Here is a 12,275-nt window from a genome sequence, read left to right as displayed (position 1 = left end):
AGTCAACACGCACACACACACACCAGCACACACACACACCAGCACACACACACACCAGCACACACACACAGCCATTAGTCAGTGATCACTCCACCTGTTGTCTGCTCTGTTCCAGCACAGCAGGGTGTTTGTCTAATGTAACCCATTACAACCATACTATCTGTACCTGTCTCTGTCATATTGTTTACAGCAGGCCAGGGTGAATGTTCTGTAGATCAGTGACTAAGGCCGGGATTCAACCCCAATGCCCCTTTTCGGCTATGCACCTATTTTAAAGGCATTGCTCTCGCATTTGCGGAGACCACATTGTAGGTAACCACTGCATATGTCGGCTCAATTGGAAATTACCTTTAAATGTCAGTCGCGTGGATCTATATATATCTGGATCTAACACGGTTCTAAATGAACTTCGACCTTACGCTATAGAAGTAGAATGACATTGACTTGAATGGGAATGTCCAGTGTTCCAGTCCTTTTATTTCTGTGGACCAACATCCTATCTCGTCTCCTAGCACTGTGTTCCATATTTCACCTGTCTAGTTATTCTCCTTTTATTCATACTTTCTCTCTCACTCTCTCCTCCCCCCTCTCCCTCCTTCCCCTCCCTCCTCCCCCTCCCTCCCCCCTACTTTAGTAATGAGCGTCAGGGTATCCCAGCTAACCTGCTCCAGCTGTTGGACGTGTGTGTGGAGATCCCTCAGCAAGGTGTCATCCGTTCCCTCAACGTACACGTGAGCGCCGCCCTGCTGGTTTGGGAGTACACCCGCCAGTACCTGCCCTCTACTGGAGTGAAGTCACACTGAAACAGGGAGGGACGACCTGGACTTGTCCGATAAGAAACAAACATTTTCACTCTGTTGCAAAATGTTTTTTAAAATGTTTTCCATTGAGTGCACTAATGAACACGACCCTAGTGTCGGGGTAAACCCACCAGTACCTACCCCCTACTGGCCCTGCTACGGAGTAGGGTGAAGTTGCCCCTTTACATTGTAGTCATTAAGCAGACACTCTTATCCAGAGCGACTTACACTAGTGAGTACATACATTTTCATAGTGGTCCCCCGTGGGAATCGAACCCACAACCCTGGTGTTGCAAGCACCACGCTCTACTAACTGAGCCACACAGGGCCTTTCCCCACTAATGATTAAGGTTAGAATTGGGGCAGGGGAAGCTGATCCTATATCTGTACCTACAGGCAACTTCAGCCCAGACCTAGTGAATCTGCTGTGGTGACTGACCCCTCTCTGTAAGGCCCTAACCCTGCTGGTGTGGGGGTACACCCGCCATTACCCCCCCCCCCCCCCCTACTGGCCCTGCAGCTGGGGTGACCTCTGAACCTGAACCTAGGCACAGATCTAAGATCAGCTTGAATGCCTTCCCCAAGTCCTAACCTTAACCATTTGAGGGGAAAACGTGCCACTGACCCAACAGAAACCCAGTGTCAACCTCACCCTACTGCAGGCCTCTGAGATCTGGTCATGAAGGAAAGGAGACTAGGAGTCTAGGAGACTAGGAGAGGAATTGACCTCAATTCTATTGTTATGCTGTTCAAACCAGAGAGTTTCTTGTTATTGTCAAAGTCCCACCTCAGGCAGGTGTCAGTCATCAAAGGAGAAACCATTTACTTACCTCTTCCATATGCTGTGAGCATAAGGTCACAGTTTATGTGTTTTGTAGAATTTTTTTAATTCATTTTATCCTTTTTTTACCGTTTAAAATGCAGCCTTAACCCTCCAATTGGCCATAGATGTAGAGAATGGATGTTATAGTCTTACAAGTGGTGACTTGTTATTAAACCTAGAACCCATCTCCAGATCCCTTGGAGGTTATTTCCGCTTTAGCCGTGGCTAGATATTACATTAGAATATTCCAATGCGTTAGCTGCTTGTCGTTTGGACAGGGTCATGTTTCCAAGTGCTATCCCAGTAAAGCAGCAGACACCTGATTTTCCCCGAGTCTCTGTTTTTTCTCTATGGTATTAAACATTGTACAATGCTTTTTATGGAGTGGAGAAATTGTTGGAGAACGTAATGCATATTTTTAACAAATAAAACAATTATTTCCTAAGAACTCTGTTGTTTTTCTTATCACACACATTTGGTTGATTTATGTTTTTCTTTACAAACCATGTTATTTGTCACGGAGCCGTTCATAGCGCAGAAAGAACATTCGCTCACAGTACTTCACCGAAAGGTGCCGTGCGCCACGCCCAACTTTGACCAAGAATAACGTTGCGCAGGTGAACGAACCACTGAGCGGTGCGGCGGGGACAGACCGGTAGAGGATAGGAACAATGGATAATGAGAAGGAAAAGTATTTACAAGATGACTAGAATGTATGTCGTTTACCCTGTGTAGAATTAATAGCCTATGGATATTTGGCGTCCAAAACTATTTCCAACCAGTATCAACAAAAAGTTTCAACGAGGCTAAATACCATCAAAAATGGAGCAGCTAGATGGCGCTTGGCTGGATACAAGTGCCCCTTTCCCGGATGAGATGCGGATTTCAGTCCGGAATGCGACATCGACGGCCGAGGCTCGGCTCAACTTGTCCCCCCGAACTAAACTGGTTCTGGAGGTGCTGATGGTGTTGATGTGTCTCGGCGCAGTCACAGGTGTGTGTCATAACGCAGATGCGCAACTGCAAGGAACACCTTTATTTTCATACAGCTCATGAAAATTTACTTCATATTCTCCAATAAGTGAATCACTTTTTAGTTTTCACTGACTTCCAGTTATAAGCGTTATCTTCATTGTAGCATTAGACGCCCTTTATGTTCCCCTCCTCCGTACAAGCCATTGGGCTCCTATAATGGTTTTAATTGAAATGTTGGGTTTAAGAGGTGTTAAACCCTGATTAAAAAGGCTCAGAACACTGATTAAAGATGCCCCGAACACTGATTTGGAGAGCCTTTTATGCCTGTGTAAAATAATCAAGGGGAAACGCTGGCGTGATGCCTGCTGTTCAAGCCCCGCTGGGTGCTGCTATACATTGGTGCTAGATGTCTCTCTGTGATGTGCTTTCTTTTAGAATGACACTGGCGATGTTTGCGATTAAAGCACCACAAGCATCGAAATATTGTTTTTGATGTTGCCTTATTCTTTCAATGGATTTTGTAGCAATGGCTTTTCATAGAAAAATGCTTTGAGACCTCTACAGAAGGCCTACTCTGAAACTTGCTGTATAAATTAAAGCTGCAATCAGCAGTTGAAACAACAACCAAGCGTTGTCCCTGCCCCCGTTCCTCTACACAGCTGACCGTTGGGCCTGAAGAAATATAACCACTCTCAAATTCATAGACGGAGCTATGGATGCAAAGACTGACCATCCAGGAGATCAAATGATAGTTTTAACCATGTTGAGGCTATATTGTGTCTTTACATTTACTTTGTTTACCAACATTGGTGTAAAACAAGTTTATATTTTTGGTTTTGATGAGGTATGACAGGTGAACTAAGCTCATGAGGCATTTATAAGTTATATTCTTCAACAATCAATGGGTACATACAGATAACTGCCAAAATAAAGGAAACACTTGAGTAAATACAAAGTGTATATTGAAAGCAGGTGCTTCAACACAGGAGTGGTTCCTGAGTTAATTAAGCAATGATCATTCCATCATGCTTAGGGTCATGTAGAAAAATACCCAGTTGCCCATTATTTTGGCTACCATGGCTAGAAGAGATCTCATTTGTGGGTGTGTCAGTCACCCAGTCAGTCAGTCACCCAGTCACCCAGTCAGTCAGTCAGTCAGTCAGTCAGTAACCAGATCCCAACCCAACGGAACACTTATGTGAGATTCTGGAGTTTTCCACCATCATTTTCCACCATCATCAACAAAACACAAAATGATGACATTTCTCGTGGAAGAGTGGTGTTTCATCCCTCCAATAAAGTTCCAAACAATTGTAGAATCTATTCCAAGCTGTTCTGACGGTGCGTGGTGGCCCAGCGCCCTATGAAGACGCTTTATGTTGGTTTCCTTTATTTTGGCAGTTACCTATATCATTAATTTACAGAGGTGGGACCGAATCACTATTATTCGGGTCACAAGCAAGTCTCAAGTCATAAGGTCCAAGTCTCAAGTCATAAGGTCCAAGTCTCAAGTCATAAGGTCCAAGTCTCAAGTCCAGTCACAAATAGAACTGGTCGAGTCTGGAGTCAAGTCCAAGTCGTGCATTGTAAGAGCAAGTCAAGTCTCAAGTCAAGTAAAATAAAACATCGATACATGTAATGACTTCAACTACAAATCTGTCTATTTATTGAGGCTACGAGACAGCCCTTTTCATTATTTTGTCTACAACACATTTTGATGATGTAATAATGAATTTGAACAACAAATTCCAAATGCAAGCTTCATAAGTAAATTATCAATTTTAATCAATTTCGACAAACCAAAAGACAAGTAGGCCTATGCTAGTAATTGTGTCGCTTGATGGCCCATTGCTGGTGAGCTTGTAAAGTAAACAGTTCATATTATTTTGGAGCTGCATATTTATTTATGGAAATCCTCTCTCTCTACAATTTGACGTTTGCCGGCACCCGATCCTATAGTTGTACAGCAAATCAGCAATCTGTTTGCTAGATCATTGTTTCCTAAACGTTTTGACCGGAGTGCGCCAAAAATGTGCGGTTCAACGCTCGAGAACTCCAGCGCACGCACATGCACACGCGAACACAATCTCTGAGCAGATGTAGCCTGTCGTTGCCATAGAAATAAGAATTCATACAGCCATAAACGGTTATGCATTTTCAAAACACAAGATACAGAATTAAACTGCGTTTTACACCTGCATTTTGAGCTGAAAGTCATTCATGTCAATCAATATCGACTAGGGATATCATGTCACTTCTCTAGAGTCCAGAGCAAGCAGCATCATAACGCTTCGAACACACCGACAGTGTTTTGGCGCAAATTAGTAAACGGCATAATCTGGATATGTATGCAACAAAACTTCAACATTCACCTTCTGCTACCATTTCTGTCAAGCCGTTTAAAGCATACAGTTTGACGCATACGTTCGATAAATCCAACGTATGCACCACACCGAACGCACTGCAACGCAATGCTGCAAAGCAAACGCAGCGTTTCATTGGAAATGAATGTAATTCTGGTGTTCCAAAACGCAAATTTACTGTAGGTGTGTTCGGTTACAAGGCCTACCCACTGTATGCAGCGGAGGTTCTGCATTCACTATAGCCATAAATTCCCCAGAATATGTTACATCATCATCCCATAAGTATTGAAGGCAGTGCGATGTTACAGCTATCTTATGACATATAGCCAATACACAGAACTGAGGTACTATATATACAGCTTAATTAACTCACCCAAACTAGGCCTATCTGAAATATGAAAATGATAAATGAAATTGCCAGGTAGACTGTTGTTCTGGTAAAGATGCTCTGTAACAGATTGCTGAGCTATATATGGATAATAAGATGCTCTGTACAGATTGCTGAGCTGTATATGGATAATAAGATGCTCTGTACAGATTGCTGAGCTGTATATGGATAATAAGATGCTCTGTAACAGATTGCTGAGCTGTATATGGATAATAAGATGCTCTGTAACAGATTGCTGAGCTGTATATGGATAATAAGATGCTCTGTAACAGATTGCTGAGCTGTATATGGATAATAAGATGCTCTGTAACAGATTGCTGAGCTGTATATGGATAATAAGATGCTCTGTACAGATTGCTGAGCTGTATATGGATAATAAGATGCTCTGTAACAGATTGCTGAGCTGTATATGGATAATAAGATGCTCTGTAACAGATTGCTGAGCTGTATATGGATAATAAGATGCTCTGTACAGATTGCTGAGCTGTATATGGATAATAAGATGCTCTGTAACAGATTGCTGAGCTGTATATGGATAATATCAATGCAGGCTACTCTGTTTTTACCAGGCAAAACCGGAGAGGATGAAACAAGTGATTTTTGGTCACTTATCTGGATATGTGCGGGGCGGCCGATGCTGCAGACTGGTCATTGGTCAACACTCAGTACGCACATCTTTTCGGTTCTGAAGCACAGATGAGATGTTTTTGAGAAAGGAATTTGGTGTAATGCCATCGGCCTATGTTGGTGACCAGATCGAATAGGCTTAGTTACACATATACAATATGCAAATGGTTGTAGCCTATTAAAACAATTTCTATGAAAAATATATTTTTTCCATTCAGTTTCACACTCTGACCGCCAAACCCCTTCTCACGACCAACCCCCACTTTGAGAACCACTAGCTCATCCGACCTGTGTTGACTGACAGTTTGCTGGTCCAATCAGAGGGCCGAGTGTGCGTTTCACTAGCCAATCTCTTGCACATTTTTTGCAAGCTACTGTGTCTGGCTGCGTGGAGAGTAATCCACCAAGACTCTGTGCCACAAAATAAGTGACAAAATGTTACAAAACCTGGCCAGATAATTTCATGTCATCAGTCTCAAGTCAAGTCCGAGTCTAAATCTCTAAATCTAGCCTCAAGTCATCAAATTTCTGACTGGAGTCAAACTCGAGTCCAGGTAATGTGATTCGAGTCCACACTGTTAATTTATACATCCAAAAATGGCTGTTCACACTGTTAATTTATACATCAAAAAATGACTATAGAAACTGCAGATTGCCCCTTTAATGGAAAGTAAAGATCCATGTGCCTCTAATGCTGTCATATTATGTGTGTGTGTCTGTAGGTAACATCCTGGTGATTGTGATAGTGGCGGCCACCAAGACCTTCCACTGCGTGACATCAGTGCTCATTATGAACCTGGCCATCAGTGACCTGTTGGTTGGGGTTGGGGTCATGCCCTTCATAGCTCTCTCCATCATGAACAACGGATGGGTCGACTGTACTGTAAGTCTGACCTAGGGCTTCTATTCATCTGTGTGTGTATGTGTGTGAGTGTGTGTGTGAGTGTCATTGCTGTTATAGTGCCTCTAAGCAGTCATATGGTTAATCTGTAGTGTTTTAACTCACAATATACCATAACCCGGGGGTGTACCATAACCCAGGGGGGACCATAACCCAGGGGTGTACCATAACCCAGGGGTGTACCATAACCCAGGGGTGTACCATAATCCAGGGGGGACCATAACCCAGGGGTGTACCATAACCCAGGGGTGTACCATAACCCAGGGGAGGACCATAACCCAGGGGAGGACCATAACCCAGGGGAGGCCAACCCTCCTAATGGAGAGATACTGGGTTGTCAGGTGGGTAACTCTCCAGAAGCAGGGTTGTCAGGCAGGTAACTCTCCAGAAGCAGGGTTGTCAGGCAGGTAACTCTCCTGGAGCAGGGTTGTCAGGCAGGTAACTCTCCTGGAGCAGGGTTGTCAGGCAGGTAACTCTCCTGGAGCAGGGTTGTCAGGCAGGTAACTCTCCTGGAGCAGGGTTGTCAGGCGGGTAACTCTCCAGAAGCAGGGTTGTCAGGCAGGTAACTCTCCAGAAGCAGGGTTGTCAGGCAGGTAACTCTCCTGGAGCAGGGTTGTCAGGCGGGTAACTCTCCTGGAGCAGGGTTGTCAGGCGGGTAACTCTCCTGGAGCAGGGTTGTCAGGCGGGTAACTCTCCTGGAGCAGGGTTGTCAGGCAGGTAACTCTCCAGAAGCTGGGTTGTCAGGCAGGTAACTCTCCTGGAGCAGGGTTGTCAGGCAGGTAACTCTCCAGAAGCTGGGTTGTCAGGCAGGTAACTCTCCTGGAGCAGGGTTGTCAGGCAGGTAACTCTCCTGGAGCAGGGTTGTCAGGCAGGTAACTCTCCTGGAGCAGGGTTGTCAGGCGGGTAACTCTCCTGGGGCAGGGTTGTCAGGCAGGTAACTCTCCTGGAGCAGGGTTGTCAGGCAGGTAACTCTCCAGAAGCAGGGTTGTCAGGCAGGTAACTCTCCAGAAGCAGGGTTGTCAGGCGGGTAACTCTCCAGAAGCAGGGTTGTCAGGCAGGTAACTCTCCTGGAGCAGGGTTGTCAGGCAGGTAACTCTCCAGAAGCAGGGTTGTCAGGCGGGTAACTCTCCAGAAGCAGGGTTGTCAGTGGCTGCCCCTTCCATAACACTAGCGAGTCTTTCAAAACTTGATTTGATTGTCTGTGTGTGAGAAATGTGTCCCATAACAGTGACTGTACTGGTTAATCTCATTCTCCTTACTTCTGTCTGCTAGGACCCGTGTCTGACTGGTTCATCTGTTTCTCCCTACCTTCTGTCTGCTAGGACCTGTGTCTGTATGTGGGGTACACCTCCTCAGTCTACTGTACAGCATCAGTCCTGACCCTGGCAGCCATCGCCCTGGACCGCTACCACTCTATCATGGACTGTCTGCGCTACAGGTAATTCAATGATCCTGACTAACTACAAGACTATACATTTGAACCAACTAAAATAGATCTAGACAAATGATACAGTGCCTTCAGAAAGTATTCTCCAGGTGGTGTGAATACTTTCTGAAGGCACTGTACTACTAACTGAAGATCTGCACCAATCAGATCTAAACCTAGGACATCTCATTAGACTATAGATCTAGACTAATCAGATCTAAACCTAGGACATCTCATTAGACTATAGATCTAGACCAATCAGATCTAAACCTAGGACATCTCATTAGACTATAGATCTAGACCAATCAGATCTAAACCTAGGACATCTCATTAGACTATAGATCTAGACCAATCAGATCTAAACCTAGGACATCTCATTAGACTATGATCTAGACCAATCAGATCTAAACCTAGGACATCTCGTTAGACTATAGATCTAGACTAATCAGATCTAAACCTAGGACATCTCATTAGACTATAGATCTAGACCAATCAGATCTAAACCTAGGACATCTCATTAGACTATGATCTAGACCAATCAGATCTAAACCTAGGACATCTCGTTAGACTATAGATCTAGACTAATCAGATCTAAACCTAGGACATCTCATTAGACTATAGATCTAGACCAATCAGATCTAAACCTAGGACATCTCATTAGACTATAGATTTAGACCAATCAGATCTAAACCTAGGACATCTCATTAGACTATAGATCTAGACCAATCAGATCTAAACCTAGGACATCTCATTAGACTATAGACCAATCAGATCTAAACCTAGGACATCTCATTAGACTATAGACCAATCAGATCTAAACCTAGGACATCTTATTAGACTGTAGATCTAGACCAATCAGATCTAAACCTAGGACATCTCATTAGACTATAGACCAATCAGATCTAAACCTAGGACATCTCATTAGACTATAGACCAATCAGATCTAAACCTAGGACATCTCATTAGACTATAGACCAATCAGATCTAAACCTAGGACATCTCATTAGACTGTAGATCTAGACCAATCAGATCTAAACCTAGGACATCTCATTAGACTATAGACCAATCAGATCTAAACCTAGGACATCTCATTAGACTATAGACCAATCAGATCTAAACCTAGGACATCTCATTAGACTGTAGATCTAGATTAGAAACAGTTAAAGCAAGCACAGACATTTCCTTCAGAATGGAACTTTTCTAGTTATTTATATTATTATTCCAGTTCCCACTGTACCCTGTGGAGGAAGGGTGCTGTGGTGCTGTGGATCTGGCTCCAGGCCCTGGTCACCAGCTGTCCTCCTCTGCTGGGCTGGAGCACTGTGTCCTACATGGCTCCCATGTACAGGTTGGTGTGGGTTCGATTCCCGCTGGGGTCAAATATACTAACAATGTATGATCTCAAAATGTATGGAATGTAAGCACTAAAATGTATGTTTGCTTTAGATAATGTGTAATATTTCCTGTGAGTACAATGTATCAATAATTGCTATTACTCATTCTTACAGTGTTGTGTAACAGTGAGAAATTCCAATACTTGTTACACTGTGCAGTACTTCCAGGACATGTTACAGTAATAAGGTCACTAATGTAAACTATCACCATGTACTATAATTTCAGCTGTGCGGTGAACTGGAAGAGCAGTCCCAGCTACACAGCCTTCATGGCTGCCCTGTCCTTCCTCATGCCTGCTGCGGTGATCCTCTTCTGTTACGTCATCATCGTCCGTGTAGCCCGGAGCCACGCCAGGAGGATCCACAACCTGGAGGACCAGCTCCAGAGAAACACTGGAATGCCGAGCTCCTCCTTCCCGACCGAGATGACTTCTGAGCGGACTAGTCCGAGGTGTCTAGGTGCCCACGGTCCTTCCACCTCCAGGCTAGTGTATCATCTGAGTGGGCGGTTTGTATCGGAGACCCATGGAGAGGTTGGGGACGGCGTTCCTTCAGCGTCAGATCATACTGCTGGAGCTCCACAGACCTCCAGCTACCCAGGCTCTACCTCCAGCTCCAATGCTGCATCCCGGAGACTGTTCTCCTTCCTGGCCCAACACGCCCCCCATGGCCACCCCCATCCGCCCCATCCGCCCCACCAGAACTCCAACTCTAATCACCTCCATCACCACGGGGTTGTACGTCTCTTCCTGGTTATCTCCGCCTTCTTCCTGTGTTGGACTCCATATATAGGCGTTGCGCTAGTCCAGGCTACGGAGACCGCCCTATCGTGTAAGTCCTCCTTAGTCCCGCCCTCGGCGGTCACCTTCTCCTATTGGTTGGTTCTGTTGAACTCAGACATCAATCCTCTGCTGTATGCTCTGCTCAGTCAGAGGTTCCAGGGGGCTCTGCGGTGCCTGAAGCAGAAGATCAGAGTGCGCCTGGGGGGGAACGTGGTGGGGAGGGGGGGAGGCGAGACCAGGGGTGAGGGAGAGGAGGGGAGGAGCAGTGAACCATGTGACCCATGTACTCTGACTTCCGTCCATCCCCGCCCCCATTGGCCCCGCCCCCATCCTGGCCTAGTATGTCCTGGGCCTGGGTCTGACATCCACAACCCACCTGTAGGAGAGGGGCTTAGACGGGCCTACTGCTCTTCCGTCTTCACAGTCGACTCCAACTTCTCAGACAGCTCCAGGGAGCGTGTGTGTGGTGTGTTCCGTCCCGGTAGCTCCGCCTCTTCCTCCTCTGGATACTCCTCCTCCTCCTGCCCCCTGTGGCAGGACTCAGTTGGAGGAGGTGGGGAGAGGAGTTCCAACAGGAGGTTGGAGTGCCTGCAGGTCCCCACCAGGACAACAGAGGGCAGCAGTCTGCCGTTCTCTGCAGCCACCAGAGACAGACAGGCAACCTTCTTCTATGGAGAGATCACAGTGAGGGTAGAGCATGATGTATGCTAGTCGGAGCGGATTAAGATCTTTATGAACCATCCATCTGTCGTTGAGCAAGGCACTTAACTCCTAATGAAACGTCTCCAGGAGTGCTGTACTACCACTTACCCTGCGCTCCAACCTCAGAGGACGTGGGGTCAAACAGAGGACCAACGGCTCCATTCAATCACATCTGCTTCAGTCAACATCAGCATAGCAGTTGTTTTGATGCTGTCGGAGGCAGAACTGCGTTAGAGCTGTCAAATCCACAAGTGGCTCCCGGCATTATACCTATAGCAGACATTGCCATTGGCTGCAAGGAGTCTGATTAACAGAAATCCTATACAGTCTTGTTTACAAGTTTGAATACTGGAATGTGAGATGTAATCTACACCTTCATTAGGAACACTGGAATGTGAGATGTAATCTACACCTTCATTAGAAACACTGGAATGTGAGATGTAATCTACACCTTCATTAGGAACACTGGAATGTGAGATGTAATCTACACCTTCATTAGGAACACTGGAATGTGAGATGTAATCTACATCTTCATTAGGAACACTGGAATGTGAGATGTAATCTACACCTTCATTAGGAACACTGGAATGTGAGATGTAATCTACACCTTCATTAGAAACACTGGAATGTGAGATGTAATCTACACCTTCATTAGGAACACTGGAATGTGAGATGTAATCTACATCTTCATTAGGAACACTGGAATGTGAGATGTAATCTACACCTTCATTAGGAACACTGGAATGTGAGATGTAATCTACACCTTCATTAGGAACACTGGAATGTGAGATGTAATCTACACCTTCATTAGGAACACTGGAATGTGAGATGTAATCTACACCTTCATTAGAAACACTGGAATGTGAGATGTAATCTACACCTTCATTAGGAACACTGGAATGTGAGATGTAATCTACACCTTCATTAGGAACACTGGAATGTGAGATATAATCTACACCTTCATTAGAAACACTGGAATGTGAGATGTAATCTACACCTTCATTAGGAACACTGGAATGTGAGATATAATCTACACCTTCATTAGGAACACCAGAATGTGAGATGTAATCTACACCTTCATTAGGAACACCAGA

General features: G+C 45.1%; 1 protein-coding gene across 2 annotated transcripts in view; it reads left to right on the top strand.

Moving 5' to 3' along the window:
• Positions 1-2,071, top strand: part of LOC106593393 (tRNA (guanosine(18)-2'-O)-methyltransferase TARBP1) — a 38,566-nt gene extending 36,495 nt beyond the window's left edge. For both annotated transcript variants that reach the window (XM_082964900.1, XM_082964901.1), the window contains one exon: positions 635-2,071. In XM_082964900.1, coding sequence (XP_082821026.1) covers positions 635-803 — 169 coding nt within the window. In that variant the 3' untranslated portion in view covers positions 804-2,071. The remainder of the gene's footprint in view (positions 1-634) is intronic.
• Positions 2,072-12,275: the final 10,204 nt, after the last annotated feature.

This window comes from Salmo salar, chromosome 18 (genome assembly GCF_965601325.2).
Source record: "Salmo salar chromosome 18, fSalSal1, whole genome shotgun sequence".
NCBI lineage: Eukaryota > Metazoa > Chordata > Actinopteri > Salmoniformes > Salmonidae > Salmo > Salmo salar.
Note: the sequence above shows the minus strand (reverse complement) of the source record. Positions and strands in the feature narration are given on the sequence as shown.